Source organism: Nothobranchius furzeri, chromosome 11, assembly GCF_043380555.1.
Source record: "Nothobranchius furzeri strain GRZ-AD chromosome 11, NfurGRZ-RIMD1, whole genome shotgun sequence".
Taxonomy (NCBI): Eukaryota; Metazoa; Chordata; class Actinopteri; order Cyprinodontiformes; family Nothobranchiidae; genus Nothobranchius; species Nothobranchius furzeri.
Genome location: NC_091751.1, coordinates 1,927,432 through 1,952,584, shown reverse-complemented (window position 1 = coordinate 1,952,584; position 25,153 = coordinate 1,927,432). Strand labels below are relative to the sequence as shown.

General features: G+C 44.3%; 2 protein-coding genes across 3 annotated transcripts in view; one reads left to right on the top strand and one right to left on the bottom strand.

Annotated features, from left to right (window-relative positions):
- Positions 1-546: 546 nt before the first annotated feature.
- Positions 547-3,049, top strand: LOC107378772 (E3 SUMO-protein ligase ZBED1). Of its 2 annotated transcripts, XM_070556004.1 has the most exons (5): positions 547-869; positions 994-1,103; positions 1,253-1,392; positions 1,553-2,618; positions 2,723-3,049. In XM_070556004.1, exons 3-5 carry the CDS (start codon positions 1,291-1,293, stop codon positions 3,046-3,048), a joined length of 1,494 nt encoding a protein of 497 aa, XP_070412105.1. In that variant the 5' UTR covers positions 547-869; positions 994-1,103; positions 1,253-1,290; the 3' UTR covers position 3,049. The 2 variants fall into 2 exon arrangements, with proteins under 2 accessions (XP_070412105.1, XP_070412104.1); XM_070556003.1 differs by having other exon boundaries at positions 547-1,103.
- A 5,813-nt stretch (positions 3,050-8,862) lies between these two features.
- Positions 8,863-25,153, bottom strand: part of LOC107396335 (visinin-like protein 1) — a 30,966-nt gene continuing 14,675 nt past the window's right edge. The window contains exons 2-4 of the mRNA XM_015976000.3: positions 15,723-15,901; positions 13,483-13,698; positions 8,863-13,402 (exon numbers count right to left, since the gene is read on the bottom strand). Coding sequence (XP_015831486.1) covers positions 13,205-13,402; positions 13,483-13,698; positions 15,723-15,884 — 576 coding nt within the window. The 5' untranslated portion in view covers positions 15,885-15,901 and the 3' untranslated portion in view covers positions 8,863-13,204. The remainder of the gene's footprint in view (positions 13,403-13,482; positions 13,699-15,722; positions 15,902-25,153) is intronic.

The window sequence follows — 25,153 nt, the reverse complement described above, 5'->3', positions numbered from 1 at the left end:
CCCTATGTGGTGAGGCAAGCTATCGTCAGAATTCTGGTAATTTTCTAATTGTTGCCACCCGTTCAGTCCACACTCGTACCCAGCTGCAGCTTTGACCCCTTCAGTACCCTCTTACTGTCACTTTGTAGGAATTATTAAACCATCTGATGGAGGAACCAGGCTGAGGAAGGATGCAAAAGATCAATCAATCAATCAATCAATCAATCAATCAATCAATCAATCATCAATCAATCAATCATCAATCAATCAATCAATCAATCAATCAATCAATCAATCAAACTTTATTTTATAGAACTTTTCATTAAAAAATGCAGCTCAAAGTGCTTAACAGATTAAAATGACCCATTTTAACCCATGTTCCAATCCCTTCCCCACAAATATAAAAACAATTGTGACAGTTACCCCCCCCCCCCCCCCATCCCACAACCCATTTGCCAGGCACACGCACCCACACACACACACACACACACACACACACACACACACACACGCACCCACACACACACAACACCTAAGAAACAGCGTAGGTAAACAACATAAGTAAACACTAGTGATGGGACGAACGACACTGGCGCGTCAGCACAGTGTCGACTGCACAAGAGTGAAACCCCGTATCGGTGCGTGTATCGCTTTAAGAAAATATCACGTGACCGACACAGGATTGTGTGTCGTTTGGATGCGCCGCGCCAAATTGTGTTTATAAGGAAACAAACTGTATCGACATGTTGCTGATTTGTTGGTTAGAGTTTTGCTGTTTGATTTTGGATTTTTCCTTACTCTCACGCTCACTTTTCTCCGCTGACTTCATGGATCGTTCCTAGAAGTTTTCCCCAGTCTGGAATAATTTTGATCTTTTGACGCCAAAAAAGGTAAATTGTTTTCTCCATTTGGCAACGTTTACTGTTATTTCTGTATTGTAAATGTGTTTGTAGTCTTTCTCTGGTAAGAGGCTTAAATTGTTTTCAGATAAATTAACTATTTATTTTATTGTAGGTGAAGTGTCGGCTCTGCTCCACAGAGCTGTCTTACTCAAATAAGAGCACTTCATCAATGCTGAGGCATTAGAGTTCGGCATGGCAACGATGAATTGGTAGATACCCCAGGTATGTTGAAATTATCACCAAAAAATCTGAATTGTCAAAATTAGTCTATTACACACAAAAGGCTTTGTGTGACTCTGTAGTATTGCTTGTAAAATCCTTTTCATAAGCTTTCTAAAGCTTTTAAAAAAGTATTTCCTTTTGGCTTGCAGTTCCTAACAAGCAAGCAGTGGATGATGCTGTGGTTAACATGATCATCAAAGACTGCCAGCCACTCACCATTGTTGAAAATGAGGGATTCAGGGAGCTCCTGAAGCTTATTGCACCCTCATATGTTCTACCAAGCAGGAAGGTATGTTTAAGAAATGTTTGCTTTAATTAATCAACTACTTTCATGGTGTGTGTGTGTGTGTGTGTGTGTGTGTGTGTGTGTGTGTGTGTGTGTGTGTGTGTGTGTGTGTGTGTGTGTGTGTGTAACATTGGTATTACAGTATTGGTATGTTTACTTGTAGGTCATCAAGGACTTGGTGAGCCAGAAATATGAAGAGGAAAAGGAGAAAACAAAAAAGGACCTCCAGAGCGTCATTGCTGTTAGTTTAACAGCTGATATGTGGACATCCATTAATATGGAGGCATATCTTGCCGTTACTTGCCACTATGTGGACAAAGAAAGCCATGAACTCTGTTCATCAGTCTTGGGAGTGCAGCATTTCCCTCAGAAACACACTGCAGAAAACATGGCCACAGTTAAAAGGAGCCTCATGAAGGAGTGGGGCATAGCAGGCAAAGTCAGGTGTCTTGTCACTGATGCAGCAGCAAACATGATTGCATGTGCTCGAATGCTGCAAGTACGGCAAACCATTTGCATTGCCCATTCCATAAATTTAATTGTAAGAAAATCATGTGATCAAATCTCAACACTAACAGAACTACGCAACAAAGCACGGCAAATTGTGACATACTTTCGATCAAGCACCATGGCCAAGGAAAAGCTCACTCAAATGCAGCAACAGCTGGGAACACCATTGCATAAATTAATAAATGAGGTGCCGACACAATGGAACAGCACCTACCACATGCTGGAGAGACTGACTGAGCAGAAGGAGGCAGTCTGGGTGTCACTGGCCTCATTAAAAACTGATCTCACTCCACTGACTCCAGAAGAATTTGAAATCATTGAAGAGATGCTCAGGGTGCTTGCTCCTTTTTACCAAGCCACAAGAGAACTCTCTGAGGAAAAAAGAGTCTCGGGGTCAAAGGTTATTCCATTGATGAGAATGATCCACATTGAGCTTCAACATCAATCTTCAACGGTGACAAAACCCACTGCTAAACAGCTGGCTGAAAATCTGTCAAAGCGGCTAACCGAGTCCATCTGCAACATGGAATCGCTCAGTGTGATGTCACTGGCAACATTGTTGGACCCCAGGTTTAAAACTGCTGGCTTTTTTAGTCCACTGAAAGCAACTGAAGCTGTCAAGAGACTGAAGTCAGAGTGTGCTGCTGAAATGAGGAGCCATGAGCCTGACCCAGCAGTAGAGGAGCCTAGCACTTCACGTGGATCAGAACACAGTTCAGGTATGAAAACACATTTCTTTGTGAATATTTGTTTATTTCTGCGGAAGTTTGTCATGTGATAGTAAACCAATGATTAACAGACTTATTTCCAATTTATTTGTTAGGACACAATCTCTGGAGGCACCTTGATATGGAGGTTGAGGAGAGCAGGATGACCTCTAATACTACAGCCAATTCCATAATTGAAGTCCAACGCTACCTGGCTGAAAGAAATGCACCAAGAACACAAGACCCATTACAATATTGGAAAAATAACCAGAATTTATATCCACACCTTTATCAACTCGCACTTCAATTCTTATGCACACCATCTTCATCTGTACCCTGTGAAAGAGTGTTTTCTAAGGCAGGGGAACTGGTGTCTAAGAGGAGAAATCGCCTTGGAGCAAACTTACTGCACAAACTTTTGTTCCTCAATAAAAATGCATAAATGAATCCATATTTAGTCTTTTATTTTGTATGATCTAACACAGAGGTTAACACATTTACACAAGTTAAAACTTTTACTTCTGATTTTTATTAGACACATTCAGATTTAACATGCCAACTCATTGTAGCATTTACACAAAGGTTACAAGCAAATGTTAAACTCCTTTCATAAAGAACTTAACAAATTGAGTAAATTAAATTGCATAATGATATAATATTTTGATTACAGGAAATTAAATCTTGCACACCTGGTGTGGGTTTGCAGCATGTAACCTTTTCCATCTTATTTACCTGCAATGATTTTAGAAATACTGCAGGTGTCGCTATTGAGTGACCAACACAGTGTCAATACAGTGCCGACACAGTTTGGCTAGTGTGTCAATACACTCCTTGAGGTATCATCATTCCATCACTAGTAAACACTAGGCTGAGGTCAGGTGGGTTAGGTAATGAATGAAACAGGTGAGCCATCTGCCTCGGCAGTAGCTGATCGACGGCAGCAGCAAGGCACCAACCCAGGAGGGGGGGGCAGAAACCCCCACCAAGCACCCCTCACAAAAGATATACCTCAACGTGCAATACATCTAAACAATAATTATCGTTTTTAAAATTGCCCTTTTCAATTTTTGTGAGTTAATTTTCCGACTTGTTTGCCCAAACAAAAAGAGTGTTGTTCCAGCTTGTGGCCACTGGATTGCTTGTCACGCCTCGGCGCCAACAACAGGAAGAGGTCTGGACACATGGTTCTTAATAAGGCAGCAGCACCTGTGGAGAGGCCGTTTGGAAGATGACTCAAACTTCCACCATGTGTCCAGACTTCCTCCTCATGCTGTGTTTGTAAACTAAAAGATCACACGTTGAGCTGAGCCTATCAGAATCCCCAAAGCTAACGAGCAGCAGGTGAAGCTGATGAAGGTAATCAGAGCAGGTGGAGCACCTATATAAGGTGAGCTGCAGCCTCATGAAGGTCACAGCACAAAGCTTCTTCAGTCTGTGGAGCTCGTCCTGCTCTAGTGTGCTGCTGGCGGATCTCAGAGTCATCATGATGGTTCAGTCTGTTCTCAGGTGAGTTCTTGTGTTTGCTGAGTGTGTAATTGTTAGTTCCTGTCTTTAACACCAGTTCTCTCTACAGCATCTCCTGGCTCTGCTTTCTGCTCTTCAGCGTTGGAGCTGGGTTCCCTGCTAGAAAAGGTGAGGCTTAATCTTGTTCTAAATGTCAAGATGACCCTAAAAGTGATCAGACTTGGTCTACAGTGGCATAAAAACTGTTCCTAAAGGTTGGCCTGTTAATGCCATGCTTCCCCTGGTCAGTCCTCTATGGTGCAGGACCTGAGTATACTACAGGTGGCGACGCCAGCTCAGATGCAGGATCTGGATATAAAAGTGGTGGCCCTGGATTTGGTGCAGGATCCAAGTTCACCAGTGGCAGTGCCTTCCCTGGCTTTGGTTCTGACAGCGCTCTGGATGCAGGAATAGCTCAGATGGTTGCTGAGCTGATGAGCCTGAGGCCCAACCGTCCCTACGTCCACTTCCCCTGGAACTCTCACCATATTCCCCTCGACATGGTGGAGGAGCTCCCTGTGTACCCATCATCCCATGTTGTCCATTCCAGCAGAGGCTACCAGAGGGCACGAGACCTGCGTACGGACAACAAATACACTGAAGAAACCTTTTCAGACATCCCCATGCCTGAGACCTCGGGAACTGGACATCAGTGGCATCGCAAGAGCGAGTGAGGTGGTTAGGACCAACTACTGGGCTGATGTGTATTTTATATATATATTTGATTTTGCCAGGTAAAACTGAAAGGCAACCTTGGAAATAAAAAAACTAAAACAAAAACAAAACAAGTCTCCAACTCTTCATGTGACAAAGATGCAGCTAGGGACAATTGTCCACACGCAGCAGAATGGCTGTCCAAGCATGGATGTAGTTTGAGGGGGGGGGGGGGGGGGGGGGACAAGGGGGGGACATGTCCCCCCCCCCACTTTTTCCAGTCAAGTTTTGACCCCTGCGCTTACCATCCAAAAACAATATTACTTTATATTTGACACTGGTGGAGCTTTAGGACCAAGCAGGAAAACACCGTTTGTGTTGAAGCCTGTTTCCCATTAAAACATACTGTAAAGATACTTCCTGTCCCCCCCCCCCCCCCCCCACTTAAGTGAAAATTACGTCCAAGTGCAACTTAAGACTTCTGCTTAAGAGGCAGGACTATGTAGATAGAGCTACCACCTTGAGGGCTTTACATCCCTGTGGGAGGGGTCTAGTTTGGAGTTGTCTTCTGTAAATCTTAAAATGCTCTATTGTACTTATTTCCTGCCTGCTACACACACTCTGCCAAAAATACTTAATGCACTTGGAAATGTCAAAGTGACATTGGTAAAAAGAGGGATTTGGCCTGCGCCAGGGACCTCTTACCAACTGGGAAGGCACAAGCAACTCACTGGACAACGCAACTGGTTGGCTCAATTTTTAAAGGCAGGATCATTTTGACAGCATTTGCTTTAGTTGTGGAGCAGAAATCCACATTTCATATCGGGTAATGGCATAAAAGGAAATGAACATTTTCACACGGGTTTTTTACATTTTGCAGAAGAAAATAATGATTTGAAACTGGCCCAAATCTTAAAGCGTGTGTTTCCAACTAACTTGTTCTATTTCTAGCCCAAATCAATTCCAAATACTAAACTTGATTATACTCTATACTGTGGTCAACACTCAAAAACGGTCATCCATTTTAAAATGCAGTAGCTTAACAGACATGTCAGCTCCATGTTACGTGTTTGGACTAACCTGAACCAGCAAAGGCAGCAGTGCGCCCTGGAAGCAGTCTGCTAGTAGGACAAAATCTACACCGTTGCTGTACTTTTAAAACAATTCAGAAGGCATAAAATGTCAGTTTAAACAAGGAAATGGTATGATCCCGCCTGCTATTACCTGGATGCCAGCTTCTGATGTCTGACTGCCAAACTCATCTCCAAGTTCTTCTCCTAGTACCAGAGCTCCTGATCCCATTCCAAAGTCCTCCTGTCTTCCCGCAGCCTGCTGTCTCTCCCAACGCGCTCATCTGCGAGCCAGTGGCTAAATCGGTGTTGGCTTTATATCCAACACTTTACTAACAGGGACGTAGTTCTCCGTGTTAGAGACGCTCTTACTCAGAGGGCTGGTCAAATGTTGCTTTTAGACTTGGGTCTCCTTTGACTGGTAATCCGTGGAAGTTAACGCTCAGCATACACGTCTCCCCGGCTCTAGCGGTAACTAGTAGCTCGGGACGCCCATCTCCACCACGCCAGCCGTGAGCCACAATTAGCTGGTGGCTAAGTAAACATTGTTTACTTGATCTCCACGGCATGTCCCCGACTCGCCAACCGTGGCTAACAAGCAACCAGTGATCGCTCCATATCCATTAGCTGGTAGCGGCAGCCAGCTTGTTTACATCGAGGCGCCGTGAGCCACGTGAAACGGGTGTTGTGGGAAATTATGTTCCCCTTAAATATGGTTTCCCTTAGGCAGTCAAGAGCAAATGTTTCCAAATCCACAGAACGTATTGTCCATTATGAGGACTAAACTACCTCAAATAAAAGATGTTAGACTGAGTGAGATTACATCTTTTTACATAACTGTCAAAAATGATTAAGCTTGCTGCAAAAAGGTGAACAAGAATGTTTTTACTGTATCTTTATATTGTTTTTAGGATGAAATACAGATAAAAATCACAAGCAGAACATTATTACATTACATCATATTACCATAAGAGTTTATCACAAATGTTGTGAAAATAGCCAGAAGTGTGATCTCCCGACACGGGGGACAGAATATTTCAGGGGAACACAATTTCTCACAACACCTGACCTCCCGGCTGACGTCACCCCTCCTCCGTGTGTGAATGGTGACGGCTTCAGGATCTAACAGAACTAGCTTGCTTCCTTCAGAGCCGGCAGGTCGATAAAACAGTCATAATCATAAATGCTTTTAAAAAGAGGTCGAGTGGCTCGTTTTAGCTGAGGCAGCAGTAGCTCAGCAGGTTGAGCGGGTTGTCCAGCAATCGAAAGGTTGCAGGTTCAATTCTGGCTCTGGACAGGAGCTACATCGGTAGCCTCGCCTCTGTCAGTGCACCCCAGGGCAGCTGTGGCTACAGTGTAGCTCATCACCATCAGTGTGTGAATGTGTGTGTGAATGGGTGAATGATACACTGTAGTGTAAAACGCTTTGGAGTCCTTACTCTGAGAGGCGCTAAACAAGTGCGGGTCATTTATCGTTTATTTAAGCTTTCGGTGGGTTAGGCTACTCAGGCTGGAAACTGATTATAAATCAAATTCATGAGTGAGCCACCGTGGCTGCAATACTTTGTCTGGACTGCACGGCGCTAAAGAGTCGCATTTTTTCATCATGATTTCAATGGATTTCACACACGGGGCCTTTAATGAAGATGTGTTGTGCCGTAATGCGACTTCATGCTTTATATGAGGTAACTTGCAAGAAAATGATGGACAACCCTGAGCATTCTCTTCACAAGACTGTCCGACAACGGAAGAGTGTCTTCAGTCAGAGGCTTCTTCAGTTTGGCTGCAACACTGACCACTACTGGAGATCCTTCCTGCCAACAGCCATTGTAATATACAACAACTCTTTGATGACCTGATTATTATTATTATTCTGAGCTACTACAGCAATCAGTTTCCCTCTGGGATTAATAAAGTATTTCTGAATTGAATTGATGCCCTGAGCAGCACACTGCCTGCTGATTCAAAACTCGGAATGGAAAGGATTGGAGAAATTCTCAGCTCAGCTTATTGGAAACGGACTCTGCCAATTTGGCTGGAGGTTTCCTTGAAACCATAGAAGGCAGGCTAAAATCAGTTTCAAAACAATGTCCTGAATTTGGCTCCCCAATCTCAGCCTTGAACTCCCCTCCCCAGGAGAATTGGATAAACAATTGCTGTATTGATCATGTGGGTGGTGGGGGTCGTCTGTCCGATTACCTCTGTACATCAAACAAATAAAATATGGGTTCACACAAGATATTGCCCCTTGGGCATGCCAGTTAAGGGCTTCCAGGGTAGGCTGTTTTGGCGGAGCAGGGCTCCCCATAATTCAAACCGTGTATGTCCCCATCTAAGATAAAATCTGCAACTCCATAACTGTCCTGGCCCCATTGTGCTTTCATGACAGACTGCAGTAGAGAAACTGGTCAGTATCACAGCCTGTGTAAAGCTTGTGATGTGTTCGTGTGCCAGCTGGACAGGAGGTATACAGCTCCACCTTGTGGCTGCTGTGTGATCTGCACCTTGGCTGTGACCTTCACTGTTGCACGGTAGTTTCTCTGCTGCTTGTGGCCTTGAGTGTGTACTTTTGTGGAGTTTTGCTTTTCGCTGAAGCTGAGCACACAGGCTCAAAATAGATATCTATTGATCTGTGAATGGTCAATGGAAAGAGAGGGGGGGGGGGGGGGTAAAACTGAGCTGTTGACTTGCAGCAGAAGCAGTAGTAAATGTGATGACAGCACGGAACAGTTCTTTTTGGTAAATGCACTAACGGTTATCTCTAATTAAAAACCCTGAACATTAGTTTGATTTTAAGCTGTGATTTAAGTCCGATATCTCAATCCTGGTGGGTCACCTGACCATGTTTTTAAATCCATCTGAGTAAGAGTCCACAGATGTCACTAAATTCATTTCCTCTCATCAAATTGTATCTGTCTGCATCCACTCTTGTCTCCCTGTCTTGTGGCCTTGCGTGGTTACCATGACAACACCATGAGCGGTGACATCACTGCAGCACTGTGGCATCATGGCTGGACGGTGACTCGCACTCTTGGCCAATCATGACAACCCAGCTCATCCTGACACACGTGTTTTATTCTGTGTAACAAAAATAATTACACTGCCTTTGTTCTAGAAAACAAGTAAAAAGTAACACAGGAATATATAAGATCCAGATGGACAAATAGACATTTACTTGAACATTTTAGAGATGAGAAGTACAAATCGTCATGTTGCACAACAGAGCACAACTCATTCGCCATCAGGAGATCCACGTGTGCTGGGCTTCTGTCACCTGAACTGTGCGCTGGCAGTGGTGGAGATCCCACTAGAGTACTAATGAGGATGGACAGAGTCTAATCAGTACAACAGAGCAAAGATGGACAACACAGCGAAGCCAATCTGTTCCAGTCAGACTGTTTTGCTGCCCTCAGACACGTGAAACTGGCTGATTAACCGTGTCTGGGACGACAATGCAGGGGATCACAATAACAAAGCAAGGGAGAAGCAGAGAGAACAGCCACATGTACGTGAACACCTTAACCACCACTGTTTAAAGCAGAAATCCAGAGTTTTCCACCTTTTCAGCAGCTGTGTATGATTTTTTTTAGAAACTGGTAAAAGTGATACTCACTCTGTACTGTGATGTAATGCAGGCAACGCATCCGTTTTATTTTTGCTAAACCTGTCCCATAGAGCCCCATGCAATTCAAACTGAGCACTGCTCAGCATTAGCCAATAGCATTAGCCATCCACTTACATTACAAATGTCAATCACAGAGCAGACGCAGAGCTGCTGACATTTCTCACGGACACATAAATCTTAAGAATATATGAATAAACAACGTGATGTAAGGCTGTTTACAAACACTGTGTTGTAGCTTTAGAGGTGCACGTTCACATACAAGAAGTGTGGCTTTCAGAGGCTTTTCAGTTGCAGTCCATTTATTTCAACTCTAGATGGTTCTCTCTGAGAAAAAACTGCAAACTTCTGCTTTAATTTCAAAGATAAACATGGAAGAAAAACATTGGTGATCTGAGACACTTCTAGAGTCATTTATTGAGGTATGAGCTGATGAGTGTGACTTTCCACACATCCCTTTTTATTTATTTTTTTATTTTGCTCAGGAAAAAAATAAAGGAAATAATTGAAAAGTTGCTTATTTCTGCTCTTTTTCTTTTTGCCTCAGATCCCAGACAACAGCCCTGAGGAACACCTTTCCTGAAGGCTGCGAGGCTCATGCACACTTGACCTCGAGCTGCTCTTAAAACCATGAATGCATTGTTCTTTTAACTTTTTTCATTTTCAGTCTAGTCCGAGTGACAAATGTTGTCCTTTCATCCCTCTAACAGGCATTTAAAAATAAAAATAAAATAATTTTTCATCTATTGTCAAGGGTGACAACGTTCCAATCCACTGGGTGAAAGTGTGACACAGGACGACATCTTTACCACTTCCATCCCTCACACCGGCAGCGCTCTTCTCCCGCGTTGGACCAGATAACAACCAGTCAGGGCTGACATTTACGACAGGAGGTGAACAAAACAAGTTCCACGGGGTTGACATTGTATGATGTAAACAGAAATGAGGGAAATGTTTACTCCCAATTATTTATCTTTTTTTTTTTTTTTTACAAAATTAAGCTCGACTTACACAATGATACAAATACAAAACACTGAACAATCGCACCAGAGCCACACACACACACACACACACACACACACACACACACACACACACCTTTCATGACTACTCATGTCTATTCAGAAACACGACGCAGGCATACATTCACTCTTGCACGCACTAATAGTACATTTACATCTTATATACTCATAGATACAGTTAAAGTCATGTTTTAATGTACATGTAGGTTTTAATACACTATCTCACAATGGAGGCTTGTTCTGAGCGTTTAGGGAGGAAACATCTTCAGTTGAGGAAGAAAAAAACATCCAGCTAGAATAAAAAATGAGGGAAATGATCACGTGTAATTGTCTGTTCCGGTTTATCCCACTTTCTTCTAGTTGTCACTGAAACTGAATACATATCTACTCTAAGTACACAAGAATTTGGTGTTTAGGGGCAGTGGTTCTCACGTTTTTCATCTTCAGACCCACAAAAGACCAATTATCAAGACCTCTGGCTAAACAAACATGCTTACAAAGCTAAACAATTCAGAGCATAAAGAAAACTCCTTCAGCTCATATCTTCCTACATTAATTTGGGACCGTTTGATTGACTAGTTAGTTAGTATTTTCTATTTTGATTTCGAGAAATTATCTTAGAAGAAGAAGAAAGAAGAGAATATCATTGGTTAAGACCACATGTTTGGTTCTTGGTGACCCAGAGTGCGATCCTGACACCAGTTTGGGGAATTACTCGTTCATAGCATTTTCAGACTCAGGCCTGCTGAATGAGTCCGATGAGGACCGGTGCAGGCCAACCGGAGCTACAGGCTGGTGTTTGTGGAGATTTAAAAAAAATGGACAATAAAGTTGTTCTCTCGCATTTGTCTAAAAACCTCTGCTAATGACACGGCTTGGACCAAAACCAACAATTGCACCATCTGGTCGTCAGTTTCATGGAACTGCTGCACTTCCGCATTTCCCCGGGGTTTCCACTTATCATGCTCGCTCGTGTTTAGCAACAGAACACAACTTGGGGCCGCAGTAGCTCAGGCGGTAGAGTGGGTTGTCCATGAACAGAAGTCATAGGTTCAACTTTAGCTCCGGCCAGAGAAGGCTGCTGTTGTGTCATCAGGCAAGACACTTAACCCACCTAGCCTGGTGGACGTCAGAGGGAGCGATGGCGCCAGTGCTTGGCTGTCTCGCTCCCATCAGTGCGCCCCAGGGAAGCTGTAGCTACATGATAGCTGATTACCACCAGCGTGTAAATGGGTGTGTATGGGTGGATGACTGATTTTGTTGTGGGGGTTGTGGAACCTTAAGAAGGTGCTATACAAATGCAAACCATTTACTGGTGTGAGAGGTTCTCCACTCATCAGAGGAGGAGAAACAGTCGGCTGCTACCGCTTCAACTTTAGGACGAACTACCAGAGTCCCAAAAACAAACACCATTAGAAGTCATGAACAATGTGAAAGACGTTTGGAGGTAGAAAACTGACTGGTGTTTAGCGATATTTCGTTTCCTCAGGCAATGTTCTGATTTCAGGTGGACGTGGCCTACAGGGATGACGGCTGGTGGAAGGTGTGACAGTTTTTTAGCGTGTTTGTGTTAGCTAGCTTGTTTTGCAGCTTTAGCTCCTCGCGAGAACCTCTCCTCTGAGACTGCTGAACCCCCCGAGGCACCAGCCACATCCTCTGTGACTAACTCACCTGCTCATCCATCATACCTCATGCCAACTTCAGTCACGCCTCCCTACCCGTCCTTCAACGTTCCTCTGAGAAACAACCTCCACTAAATGGAGACTCAAGTTGATGTCAAGCTAACAGCTGAACCCCACCACCACCCCCTGCGTTACGCTTCTGCAGAATGATTGAGATACACTGATCTTATAATAAACATGTCTTCCATTCTCCTGACTACCAGTGATGCATCTCCTCCCCTTTCCTATCAACAAGATGGCGTCAGCTGTCTCAAATTACACACAGCTATGAAGAGGGGCTCAGACACGTCTTAGTTAATCATTTTAGATTAAATATTGACTTTCTGTGTATGAATCTCATCAGGGTGCGGCCTCTCTATGCTGATGCCCGTCCTGTGTCTGAAGAATGAAGCAGATGGACAACAACGCTAACAGAAACGCTCCACAAAACTGATCGGGAAATCTGACTTCAGGTTGAATGAATGCTAACAACAAAGTGCTTCATTAGAGTATTTTTCTCCTGAACCAACCAAATGCATACACATCTCTGCTCATCGGCATATTACAGACAGTTAAACACACTGAACATTTGCTCATTTCCTTCTAAATTAGTAAAAATTCATGACTTTCCTAATGAACAAGTTAGTTTGCTTGATGCCATCCCCAACGTGGATGCAACAGATGAAAAATCAGAATCCCTCTGGCAATCACTGAGGGATGCCACCCTGCAGCCTGGTATTCTTACAGGTGAGCCACAGAGCATGGCAGCGTGAGCGCATGAGTGACTTGATCTGTGTCAAACGGACCAAGAGGGACACCTGTACATGTTAAAGCAGCTGCACAGCAGGACAGCATGGTGAAGAAAATAGCATCAACCTCCTTCAAGCTTGGCTCATTTCCACTCATCGGTGCTTCTCTCTCCTCCAAATAGCTGCATCCCTCCCTTTCTTCTCCCACCTCACAGTTTCCTCAGCCTCCTCCCTGCCCTGGTTTCTATTTTGCTCTGTTTCCCCAACCTTTCCTCCCTCCCACCCCATCCCCTTTCATAGCCCTCCTCCCTCCCCTTCTACTTTTGCATGTCACACTGCAGCAGCAAGACGATGGAAGGGTCAGATTTGGCCGCCTCTTTAAACTCCTCCAGGGTGATCTCGTCATTGTGGTCCTTGTCCATCTTGGAGAAGATCTTGTCGACGCGCTGCTGAGGAGTCAGCCCATCTTCGTTCATACGCATCATGATCACGGTGCCAACCATCTTGTAGATGGCCTGCAGCAGAGGAAAGGGAAGCAAACTTCAGATGCAGTTTGATTATAAAAGCATGTAATCTTCACAATCCCAACACTCACCTCAATGATTTCCAGCATCTCCATGCGTGTGATTTTCCCATCCCCATCAAGGTCGTACATGTTAAAGGCCCAGTTGAGTTTCTGCTCGAAGCTGCCCCTGGAGGTGATGGACAGGGCACAGATGAACTCCCTGAAGTCAATGGTCCCATCGCCGTTTTTGTCAAAGGTTCGAAACGCGTGCTGAGCAAACTTGGAGGCATCGCCATAAGGGAAAAACTAGAAAGAAGAAAAAGAAAATACACTTCAGAGGTTTAGTTCTAAAACTGAGCGTTGATGTTTACACCTTTGAACAACAACAATACCACCAGAGTCAGCACCCCAACCCCTTAGGCCATTTTCGATGCCACTGATGTAGCGCAAGTTTTATTCCCACTTCAACTCCAGGCAGGAAGCTCCAGATGTGTCCCTGGCCTTACGTTGTGCTACAGGTGCACAGTATTACAACATCAAACATTTAGATCATAGGAAAACAGCACATGGTGCGTTCGAATACTCAACATCGTGCAGTTTTTATGAAGGCTAATTTGTTTTTAAAGCAGATTGTAATGATAAACTTGTGATAATTTATGATTCTTACAAAACATGTGCATGATGTTGCACTAAATCCCTCTCATACAAAGCAATTTCATTATAACGTTATTCTTTACTTTTTCAGTATCTTCCAGAATGAGTCGTTTAAGCTGGATCCTTGGCCAAATTATTAAACAATTATTTAATCATTAAAATAAAATGTGGTTGTTTTTAGGTAAGAATTCATAAAATGCAAATTAATGTTTGAAAACGTGATGATTTCATTAATTTGTTTCTAATCTAAAGCTAACTTGTGCTGTTTTCTGTCTCAATTAGTTCAGTAAATGTTATGTTTCATTACATGCGGCTGTTTGGGGGTAAAGATATTGTTATATAGAAGAGAGAGGAGTTGAGAAAGACGTTGGAGAGAGAGAGGGGGGCAGTGGAAGCCGCCACGGGCCGCTCATCTATCTGAGATCGGCCGCTAAGTTTGGACTTGCAGTGCTGGGGTTAGCAGTTGCCAGGTCTGACTTGTCCCAGAGGCTTTAGGGGTTTTCTCAAGCGGCCCACAGACGCCACGGCTGGCATTTTTTCGTCCACACTACTTAAGGACCAACTAACAGTTAGAGTTGGAGGATTGCTCAGCAGCTAGATCGGAAACAGAACCGAGGACTGCACAGAAGATCGAACGAGCCCGAGTAGCTCCAGAAAGGAGTGACGACGGACTCTGGAGCGAGTACTGGAGTTCGGCACAAGGTCTCATCGGGAGTCACAGACTGGATACAGAGAGCCTGTTTTGTGTCGTGAGAGGAGCTGACGCTCGTTTGCTGCATCTCTCTGCCTCCACTGACAAGGCGCGACAAGCAGTTTAAGAAAGTCCCCATTTGTGATGTCACAAATGGGGACTTTCTTAAACTGCTTGTTTTGGGTTAACAATTCCCAAATCCAAATGCTGACAAATATCTGATGGGTGGGTTGATGACATTTGGAGTGTTTGTAGAGGCAGTAGAGACCCACATGAAAGCACAAAGTGAAGCAAAAGTAGAGTTTTGCTCGATATTTCCCATTTAAGGTGAAGTGAGTCAAGGAATTAATCAGGCGCATAAATTAAAAGGTTTGCAAGTTCACTTGTTTATTTTTTCAATACATTTGAGTAAATAACTGCCCTGTGAGACCTTCTGAGAAGAAAAAAAGCTCTGGTGCTCCTATTTCAGGAAGAAGAAGTGGGTTGAAGCAGAAGCAGGCAGAAAATGGGAGGATTTGGAGTCTTGCTCATCATTTTTTTATTAACCAGTGTTCTGTGTTAGAAACAGCTCATTCGTTGTTATCTGGGTGTTGGCGCTTTGATTTAGGTGACCTGTTACGTAACAATAAGACATAACAACTAACTGCAATTAAGAAAGAATGCGAGAAAAAGGGAATTTGGTCGAGTTTCAAAACAGAAATTAAAGTAAAAAAATTGCCACAGTTATAGCTACAGCCCTAACTGGTCTTTGTGTTATTCAGAAACGGATTTTTACAAATTAATTTGTAATAAACATTTAAAAACTGTTGCAAATGGGAGCTGAAATGTTGAAGAAGCTAGCTGACCTTTGACAATGAGAACTGTTAAATCAACGTACGAGTCAGATATCAGTTTAAACAAAAATCTATTAGGAATGACGAGCAGTCACCACCGTTTTCAATCAATTACCATGTTTTCCTCCCCCGCTGCTGCATGTCGCTCTCACCTTGACGTAGAGCTGCTGAAACTCGTCCAGGTTAAGGATGCCAGAGGGACAATCTTTCAGAAAGCCTTTGTACCACTGCTTCAGCTCCGCCTCATTAAACTCGGTGCTCTTGGTCAGGTCATCGAGGACCTCAGGGGCTAGCTTGCTGTTGTGTTTCCCCATGATTCGTCAGCTCCTCTCTGTGAGGGAGGGAAACCAGAGCCAGACTAAATGAGCAGACAGGTGAGGAGGTGTCAGACAAACAACAACAGTGATGCTCCCGTGCCACTGAGCTGCAAAGGTCTCTTAAGAATGAATGAGAACAAATAATTACATTCAGAATTCAGATTGATTTATCCCAGCAACATGGAACAAAGTCGGGGTAACAGGTTGCGTCAGTCGGGCTAGCCAACACGGACACAGAAAAACGGAACAGCAGTCATGAATAACATCTGAAATGTTATTGTTGTGAAAAAAGGGAGGAGCACCCAAGGGAGAGAGTTCATGACCTCACAGCTGCAGGAAGTAAGCTGTTGCTTAGCATTGGTGTCTAGATTCTGAAGCTGCTCAATCATCTGCCTATGGAAAAGATGGCGACGGCTCTTGGGCTGGGTGTCCTTCGTTGTTCCCTTGCTCTTTTCCTCCCCTCTTGTTTTTGTTTGTTAGCTTTGGCTGACTCTAACCACCAGTTAGTGTCTTCTTGTGTCTTTGAGCAGTTCTCGTATCAGACACTCACACTTGTGGTGCGAACCCCATAAAAGGGTTTACAGAGAATACTGCAAACACCAGAGACGATCCCAGCCTGAGGACTACAGTCTGTATTCATGAGGGAAGGGTTGAGAGGGAGAACAGCATCAGGTTCCTGAGACTGTGCACCTTAGAGAACGTCACGTCAACTCGTAATGTCACTGCCAATAAAAAAGGCACACAAGTGTTTTTTCCCTGTGGTCTGAGAAATAATCAACTGCCAACAGATTCCAGTCGCAACAGCAGTACATCACACAGTCTTGTACCGACGGGGCACGCCCTGGGTACGTACGGGGTGAATCATGCTCCGGGGATCCATACAGAACCTACTCAGGTCAGCCCTGAAGAATAGACCACTGAGGTTTCCTTCAGCACTCACATGTAACGTCTGGTATTGCACTTGTACAACTAAACGTGTCAAAACATTTACAAGAAAATAAAGATTAACAAATAATTTGATGCGTTTCATCTTTCAGGACACCTCCTCGGTCCAGGCCTGTTTTTTCTGAGAGGGAACCACTAACATCTGCACAGCTTTCAGGTCTTGGGACTGCGTCCGTAGGTTAACCACCTTCCACTGTTGTTACCTGAAGCCATGCCACACACTAAAGGGATGGGCCATACTTGATTTTTTATTAACTGTGTCTTATTCTTGTGTAAAGTCCTGCATTACTTGCTGCTGGTACGCCAACATTTCTCCAATGTGGGAAAACAAAATATTTTTCTACTCTGTTTCTTTCTGGTTTCGACTCTACCATTATCCTGAAGCTTGATTGTTCTGTCTCCTATAAAAACAAGTTTTACTGAATGATATCTTCCAGTAACCGCGGGTAAATCCATGAGAATGAGAACATATGAACAAGTGAAGTCATCGTTACACCAAAGCTGCATGAGTTACAGGTTGAACTGATCACCTGAGAGAACATTTCCTGGAGTCATTCTAACCTCTGTGCTCGCATCGTTTCACTGTGGCTCCTGATGCGGTCACCGCTTCAAACCATAAAACAGTTCCTTACCCACAATCCACACACACATCCTCCTTGGGCTGATGGCCTTTATGACGCTATTCCTGACTCATAGAGCCGTTAGACGCTTTGACACCGGGACAACGCCGACAGTGCAGAACCGAGCAGCCACAAATCTAAAAAGCACAAAGGCTGTTCAGTGGCTGAAACATCATCCTGTCACGTTTTATAGTGTGTGAGTCATGTGGGTGGATGGAACCAAGTCCCAAATCACAGCAAACTGTTTTATCGCTTTGAGTGTCCATCGCATTCCTTTGACAAGTGGAAGGCACTGTGGGGTAAAGAGTAACACTAATGTTATACGTCGTGTAAACACAAGTTTAAAACCTCTTCATCGTGAGCCCTTTTCTTCTTTCAGAATACATGTAGTGTACCTTTATAATGACAACGACTGGATGTTGAGTTCTCCTCTTAAAAAAAGGTAAGATGTGTGTTATCTATTGATTCTTGGCATGTGGCACAACAAGACCTGTGGGAGCGTGTCTTTTGCTGTGATGGACATCAAAGGAATTATTTACATGCATTAACCCTTTGATGCATAATGGTCACTACAGTGGACAGGTACTCAAAATTGTTATTTATTTATTTTTGCTATTAAGCACAGCTGTTGAAGACTTTATTGCACTTGAGCCCCTCCATTTGGACTTCAGTGAGTCAAGCCAATATATTTCATGTTCAGAATGCACGCTGTCCACTGAGATGGACATGTAATAAACTATTTGCAAATTATTAAATGTTACGACAAATATTTGTTGAAATTTGTTTCATTCACACCTAAAGATGAATGAAAAAAATTGTTAAAAAAATCATGATTGAAGATTTCATAATTCATGCATCAAAGGGTTAAAGCTACAATGGCAAACTGCCAAACAAGCTAGCTTGAAACGTTTCACTGAAAGCAGTTTAAACTGAGGATTTGTTTTCATAATTAGTTTGGTGATTTACTCTCATTTATCGATATAAACAATCTGTTCATGCCTTTGTTTTTAGGTACTGAAGCTGAGGGATTATGGGATGTGTGGAATCGCCCATGACTGGTTAAGTAGTTATTTGACCAATAGAAATCAATTTGTACAGTTAGATGATGAAATTTCAGATTCACTAGAGACTGCACACGGTGTCCCACAGGGGTCAGTGTTGGGCCCTAAGCTTTTTATTCTATATATAAATGACATTTGTGATGTGTCCAAAGTATTACAGTTCATATTGTTTGCTGATGACACGAATATATTTTGTTCTGGAAATGATTTAGAAATTATTATTCAAAATATGGTTTGTGAAATGTCTAAACTTAAGAAGTGGTTTAATGACAATAAATTATTTCTCAATTGGAATAAAACAAAATTCATGGTTTTTGGTAACAGAAAAACTAATGATTTAGTTACGTTGTCTATTGATGGTTTTTTAATCGATAGAGTAAATGAAGTCAGATTCTTGGGGGTTCTCATGGACCATAAACTTACTTGGAAATCCCGTATAAAATATATAAAACAAAAAATATCCAAAAGTATTGGAATTTTAAACAAAGTCAAAGGTTTTCTAGAAATTTCAATGCTTCAGACATTATATTACTCATTTATCTTACCATACTTAACTTCTTGTGTTGAGGTTTGGGGCAATACGAATAAAACAAACACTAATCCTTTGTTTCTGTTACAGAAGAAAGTTTTGCGAATTCTATATGAAGCAAATCCAAGAGAACATACGAACAAATATTTTGTTCTATCTAAAATGATGAAATTCAAAGACTTAGTTAACTTGAAAATTTTACTAATTATGTTTAAGGCTAGAAAAAATTTGCTGCCAACTAATCTACAAAGGTTCTTTGTTTTAATCCCAAAAACTGATAAGAGTAGAAGGAAACCAGAGTTTAAAAGGATATTTGCTCGTACTACATTAAAGCAAATGTGTATTTCAATATATGGTGTGAAATTATGGAATAACCTGGATGATGAATTAAAAAAATGTACAACTACTGATCAATTCAAAAAAATGTATAAAGATAAAATGCTAAAATCGTATGATTTGGTGAGTTGAGAATGGAGGATTAATGTTTTAGTAGTGATATTATTTGTGGAAGTAAGAGAGCGGTTTATTTTTTGTGTATAAGGCTATTTTGTACTTTTTGTTATTTATCTTGTCTTAGTTAAAGGGGGTAGGTCATATAAGATTTTTTCTTCTTCCTCCCCCTATTTCACTCGAATGCTTATATTCTGATTTGAAGTTTGTATATTTAAACTTTGAGTTAAATAAATTATTGAATTGAATTGAATTGAGTAGGCCACAGTGTTTAAAATTTTATAGTAACTTAAAGAGCAAGTCATCCCCAAATCAACATTTTTTCCTGATAAACTATATAAATGTGTGTGTAATCGTGCTGCAGACACGTGTAGTCAATAGTTTTGCACTTTAGTGCATTTTAGTTACAATTGTAATTTTCTGCCTAAAACTGTCAGCGCGTGCCGGTGAGTGAAGCGGAGGCAAGGATCCACATGCGGGTGAGGAAGGCAGGCAGACAGGCAGGCAGGAACGGTTTTGGAAGAGTTTTAACATAAAGCACACTGGACATAGAAACAATGAACCGACAAGAGACACAGAACTGAAGGGGTTTAAATACATGAGGGCTGGGAGCTTGGGTGATTGGAAAACGAGAGGCAGGTGGGAGCAATTAACAGAGACACATGACAGAACAGAATGGGGAGACAAGACAGGGTGTGACAGTTGTCTGGTAAATACTCTGCACTTTAAATCTGCCATCGCTATTGGCTAAGAGGTACCCTAGAATGTTAGCTGGTACCATATGATGTCACAGTGTCGTTGTGAGCCTGTGTGTGTGTGTGTGTGTGTGTGTGTGTGTGTGTGTGTGTGTGTGTGTGTGTGTGTATTTGTTAGCGGCTTCGCCCTCTCGGTCTGCTAGTCAACAGCATTTGTTGCATTTTTCAAACAGGATGTGGGAGTGGAGTAATACTCTGGTAGGGGGTGACTTGCTCTTTAAAGAAAATGCTAAAAATGTTTACTATCTGACCCTGTTCTATGATTTAAAAACAAAAAATATATCTTTCAGAATTTGTTTCCCCTAAGTCTCTCCCCTGGCCCCTTCAAAAAATGTATTATTTACTTTAACCTAGAGCGGTGACCAATAGATTTGCATACCCATATGAGGTAGCTGTCAGTCAATGAGAATGAGCCCCGGTCCCCAGCACGTACTACAGGGTGACTACAGGGTGATGCCAGAAGAAGCCAGACTTTTGCAATAGAGCAACCAAAACACATACAAAAGTTACCCATTCCTCTGCTGACTTCTGCTTCTCAAAGAAAATGTAAACAATTTCAAAGTAAATTTGCTGTGAGTCGTTTACAACAGTCGAGAAGAATTGGAGACACTTTTTAAAGTGACTGTGTGTATTTTTCCTGGCAATAGGGGGCAGTAGATACCTAAATTGTTGCAAGCAGTATTGTTGTGTTGGAGTAAGACCTTACCAACGGATGCTCATTAGGGTCAAAAATCCCTGCGGAGTGCAAGCTTTAGCAAACTAAAAAGCACATCAGACTCCCTTTGATCACTGGCAACAAGGGTAGAGGTAACTGTGTAAAACAACAACATTTAAGAATGACGAAAGCTTTGTAACCATTTGTTAAAAATCAGTAATTGCATTTTGTCCTCATGGGCTCCCGTAGACGGAAACATGGCATCTAATATGGCGTTACCCAAAGACTTAGACCCGCTCCTGTGTATTTTAGAACTGATTTTTATGGTTATTTGTTACGAAGCTGCCAATATATTTCAACAATTGGGCATCAATTCATTCATTTTCAACAACATTTTGATGGATGTTTCCAGAAACTAATGGTAAAAACTACACATTGTCTCTTGAAAGATGGAAGAAGCTTCATTATCTACGAGAGCTCAAAAGTGATGAAGAATTGCCAAAGTTCCATTTGGACAGATAAATGCTGGCTCTTGTCTGTTAGAGAACTGAAACCAACATTTTATTCAAATAAAAGCAATAATAGTGCAGATGACTGTTGCATGCTGCGTTTACCATTGATGGCACTAGCTTGAATGCTAACTCAACATGCATTAAATTATTGTCAGTCTGTAAACTTCAAGCTAACTGTGGAAAAGAAAAGAAGGAAATGATTTGCATTGGAGCTAGGTTATTAGTGTAGCACTCAACCATACGCTACTGCAGACTGTTGTTTTAGCTATCTCTGTTGACTCTGTTTTCCCTAAACGTGTGTGCTATGAGGCATGGCTCTCAGCTCCTTCCTAAAACGGGGGTTCTACAGCTGTATTTCAAAACCTCTCCTTGATGACATCATGCTACAGACCACACCTTTAAAGTGACACAAAACAGTTTTTTTACACTTTACCCAGTTCTTTTAAAAATGGGGTTCAGTGATGACATGGAACGTCACCTCGCTGGCGGGGAAGGAGCCGGAGCTTGTGGCAGAGGTTGAGCGGTACCGGCTAGATATAGTCGGACTCACCTCGACACATAGCATTGGCTCTGGAACCCAAGTCCTTGAGAGGGGGTGGACACTCTCCTTTGCTGGAGTTGCTCCGGGTGAGAGGCGGAGGGCTGGGGTTGGCTTTTTGTTAGCCCCGAGACTCTCTGCCTGTGTGTTGGGGTTTACCCCGGGGGACAAGAGGGTAGCTTCCTTGCGCCTTCGGGTCGGGGAACGGGTCCTGACTGTTGTTTGTGCTTATGGGCCAAATATCAGTTCAGAGTACCCACCCTTTTTGGAGTCCCTGGGACGAGTGCTAGATAGTGCTCCATCAGGGGACTCCATTGTCCTGCTGGGGGACTTCAATGCTCACGTGGGCAATGACAGCTTGACCTGGAGGGGTGTGATTGGGAGGAACGGCCCACCTAATCTGAACTCGAGCGGTGTTTTGTTATTGGACTTCTGTGCAAGCCGCAGTTTGGCCATAACGAACACCATGTTCGAACATAAGGATGCCCACCGGTACACTTGGTACCAGGGCAGCCTAGGTCACAGGTCGATGATAGATTTTGTAGTCGTATCATCTGACCTGCGGCCGTATGTTTTGGACACCCGAGTGAAGAGAGGGGCGGAGCTGTCAACTGATCACCACCTGGTGGTGAGTTGGATCAGATGGCAAGGGAACATGCCGCGTAGACCTGGCAGACCCAAACGCATAGTGAGGGTCTGCTGGGAACGCCTGGCAGAAGAACCTGTCAAGACGGTCTTCAACTCCCACCTCCGGCAGAGCTTTGACCACGTCCCGAGAGCAGTGGGGGACAGTGAGTCCGAGTGGGCCTTGTTCCACTCTGCGATTGTCGAGGCGGCTGTTGCTAGCTGTGGTCGTAAGGTGGCCGGTGCCAGTCGTGGTGGCAACCCCCGTACCCGCTGGTGGACACCAGAGGTTCGGGGAGCCGTCAGGCTGAAGAAGGAGGCCTACAGGGCGTGGCTGGTCTGTGGGTCTCCGGAGGCAGCAGACAGGTACCGGATAGCCAAGCGGGGTGCAGCAGTGGCAGTTGCCGAGGCAAAATCTCGGGCGTGGGAGGAGTTTGGTGAGGCCATGGAGAAAGACTATCGATCGGCTCCAAAGAGGTTCTGGCAAACTGTCCGGCACCTCAGGAGAGGAAGGCAGCAACTCGCTCACACTGTTTACAGTGGGGATGGGGAGCTGCTGACGTCAACTGAGGCTATAGTCGGACGGTGGAAGGAATACTTTGAGGAGCTCCTCAATCCCACCAATGCGCATTCCGAGGAGGAACCAGAGCTGGGAGGCCTGGGGATGGACTGTCCGATCTCGGGGGCAGAAGTTGCTGAGGTAGTCAAACAACTACACAGCGGCGGAGCCCCGGGGGCGGATGAGGTTCGTCCTGGGTATCTCAAGGCTATGGATGTTGTAGGGCTGTCATGGTTGACACGTCTCTACAACATTGCGTGGTCATCGGGGGCAGTTCCTAGGGAGTGGCAGACCGGGGTGGTGGTCCCCATCTTTAAGAAGGGTGACCTGAGGGTGTGTTCCAACTATAGGGGGATCACACTCCTCAGCCTCCCTGGAAAGGTCTACGCCAAGGTACTGGAGAGGAGGGTCCGATCGATAGTTGAATCTCAGATTGAGGAGGGGCAATGTGGTTTTCGTCCTGGCCGTGGAACTGTGGACCAGCTCTATACCCTTGCAAGGGTGATGGAGGGGGCATGGGAGTTTGCCCAACCAATCCACATGTGCTTTGAGGATTTGGAGAAGGCTTATGACCGTGTCCCCAGGGGCACCCTGTGGGGGACGCTCCAGGAGTATGGGGTGGGTGGCTTTCTGTTAAGGGCCATTCAGTCCCTTTACCAGAGGAGCGTGAGTTTGGTCCGCATAGCCGGTAGTAAGTCGGACCTGTTCCCAGTGAGGGTTGGACTCCGCCAGGGCTGCCCTTTGTCACCGGTTCTGTTCATCACTTTTATGGACAGAATTTCTAGACGCAGCCGTGGTGTGGAGTGTGTCGAGTTTGGTGGCAGGAGAATCTCGTCTCTGCTTTTTGCGGATGATGTGGTCCTCCTAGCTTCATCCAGCTCTGACCTTCAGCTCTTGCTGGGTAGGTTCGCGGCCGAATGTGAAGCGGCTGGGATGAGGATCAGCAGCTCCAAATCTGAGACCATGGTTCTCGACCGGAAAAGGGTGGCTTGCCACCTCCGGGTCGGGGGAGAGGTCCTACCTCAAGTAGAGGAGTTTAAGTATCTCGGGGTCTTGTTCACGAGTGAGGGTAGGAGGGATCGGGAGATCGACAGGCGGATTGGTTCGGCGTCTGCAGTGATGCGGACGCTGAGCCGATCTGTCGTGGGGAAGAGGGAGCTGAGCCAGAAAGCCAGGCTCTCGATTTACCGGTCGATCTACGTCCCAATCCTCACCTATGGTCATGAGCTTTGGGTAATGACCGAAAGAACGAGATCGCGGATACAAGCGGCCGAAATGAGTTTCCTCCGTAGGGTGGCCGGGCTCAGCCTTAGAGATAGGGTGAGGAGCTCGGACATTCGGGAGGGACTCGGAGTAGAACCGCTGCTCCTCCGGATCGAAAGGAGCCAGTTGAGGTGGTTTGGGCATCTGGTCAGGATGCCTCCTGGACGCCTCCCCGGGGAGGTGTTTCGGGCATGTCCTGCCGGCAGAAGGCCCCCGGGTCGACCCAGGACACGTTGGAGAGGTTACATCTCCAATCTGGTCCGGGAACGCCTTGGGGTCCTGCCGGAGGAGCTGGTGGACAAGGCCGGGGAGAGGACGGCCTGGAGCTCCCTAATTGGGATGCTGCCCCCGCGACCCGGACCCGGATAAGCGGAGGAAGACGAAGACGAAGACGAAGGGTTCAGTGATTGTGTTGGTAGAAACCTTACCAACTTCACATGGGTGTCTGTATAGGCTGCACCCTTTACCTGAAAAATTTCATGCCGTTAGCTATTATAAAGGCTAGCAGTTAGCTTTTTCAGTTCACCAACCGTCAATCAAAAAAACACAAGAAGAAGGAAAAAGAAGTTTGCTTTTTTAGTTGGCATCACGGTGAAGCCTGGAAGTAAAAGTCAGACAGGAATATCTTTGGAAGAAAAGCAAAGAGCTAAAACCAGACTGAGCATCGGCTTACATTCATCTGAGGTCGCTAAAGGAGGCTATGAAATCACGGGCTGATGTTGACCTGGCTTTGTTGCTACTGGACTTGTAATGAT

Bases quoted from the DNA above. Each gene is read 5' to 3' on its own strand.
- LOC107378772 (XM_070556004.1), top strand. From the start codon at position 1,291: ATGATCATCAAAGACTGCCAGCCACTCACCATTGTTGAAAATGAGGGA. The intron at 1,393-1,552 runs GTATGTTTAAGA...GTTTACTTGTAG, and splicing joins ATGTTCTACCAAGCAGGAAG to GTCATCAAGGACTTGGTGAG. The intron at 2,619-2,722 runs GTATGAAAACAC...TTTATTTGTTAG, and splicing joins TGGATCAGAACACAGTTCAG to GACACAATCTCTGGAGGCAC.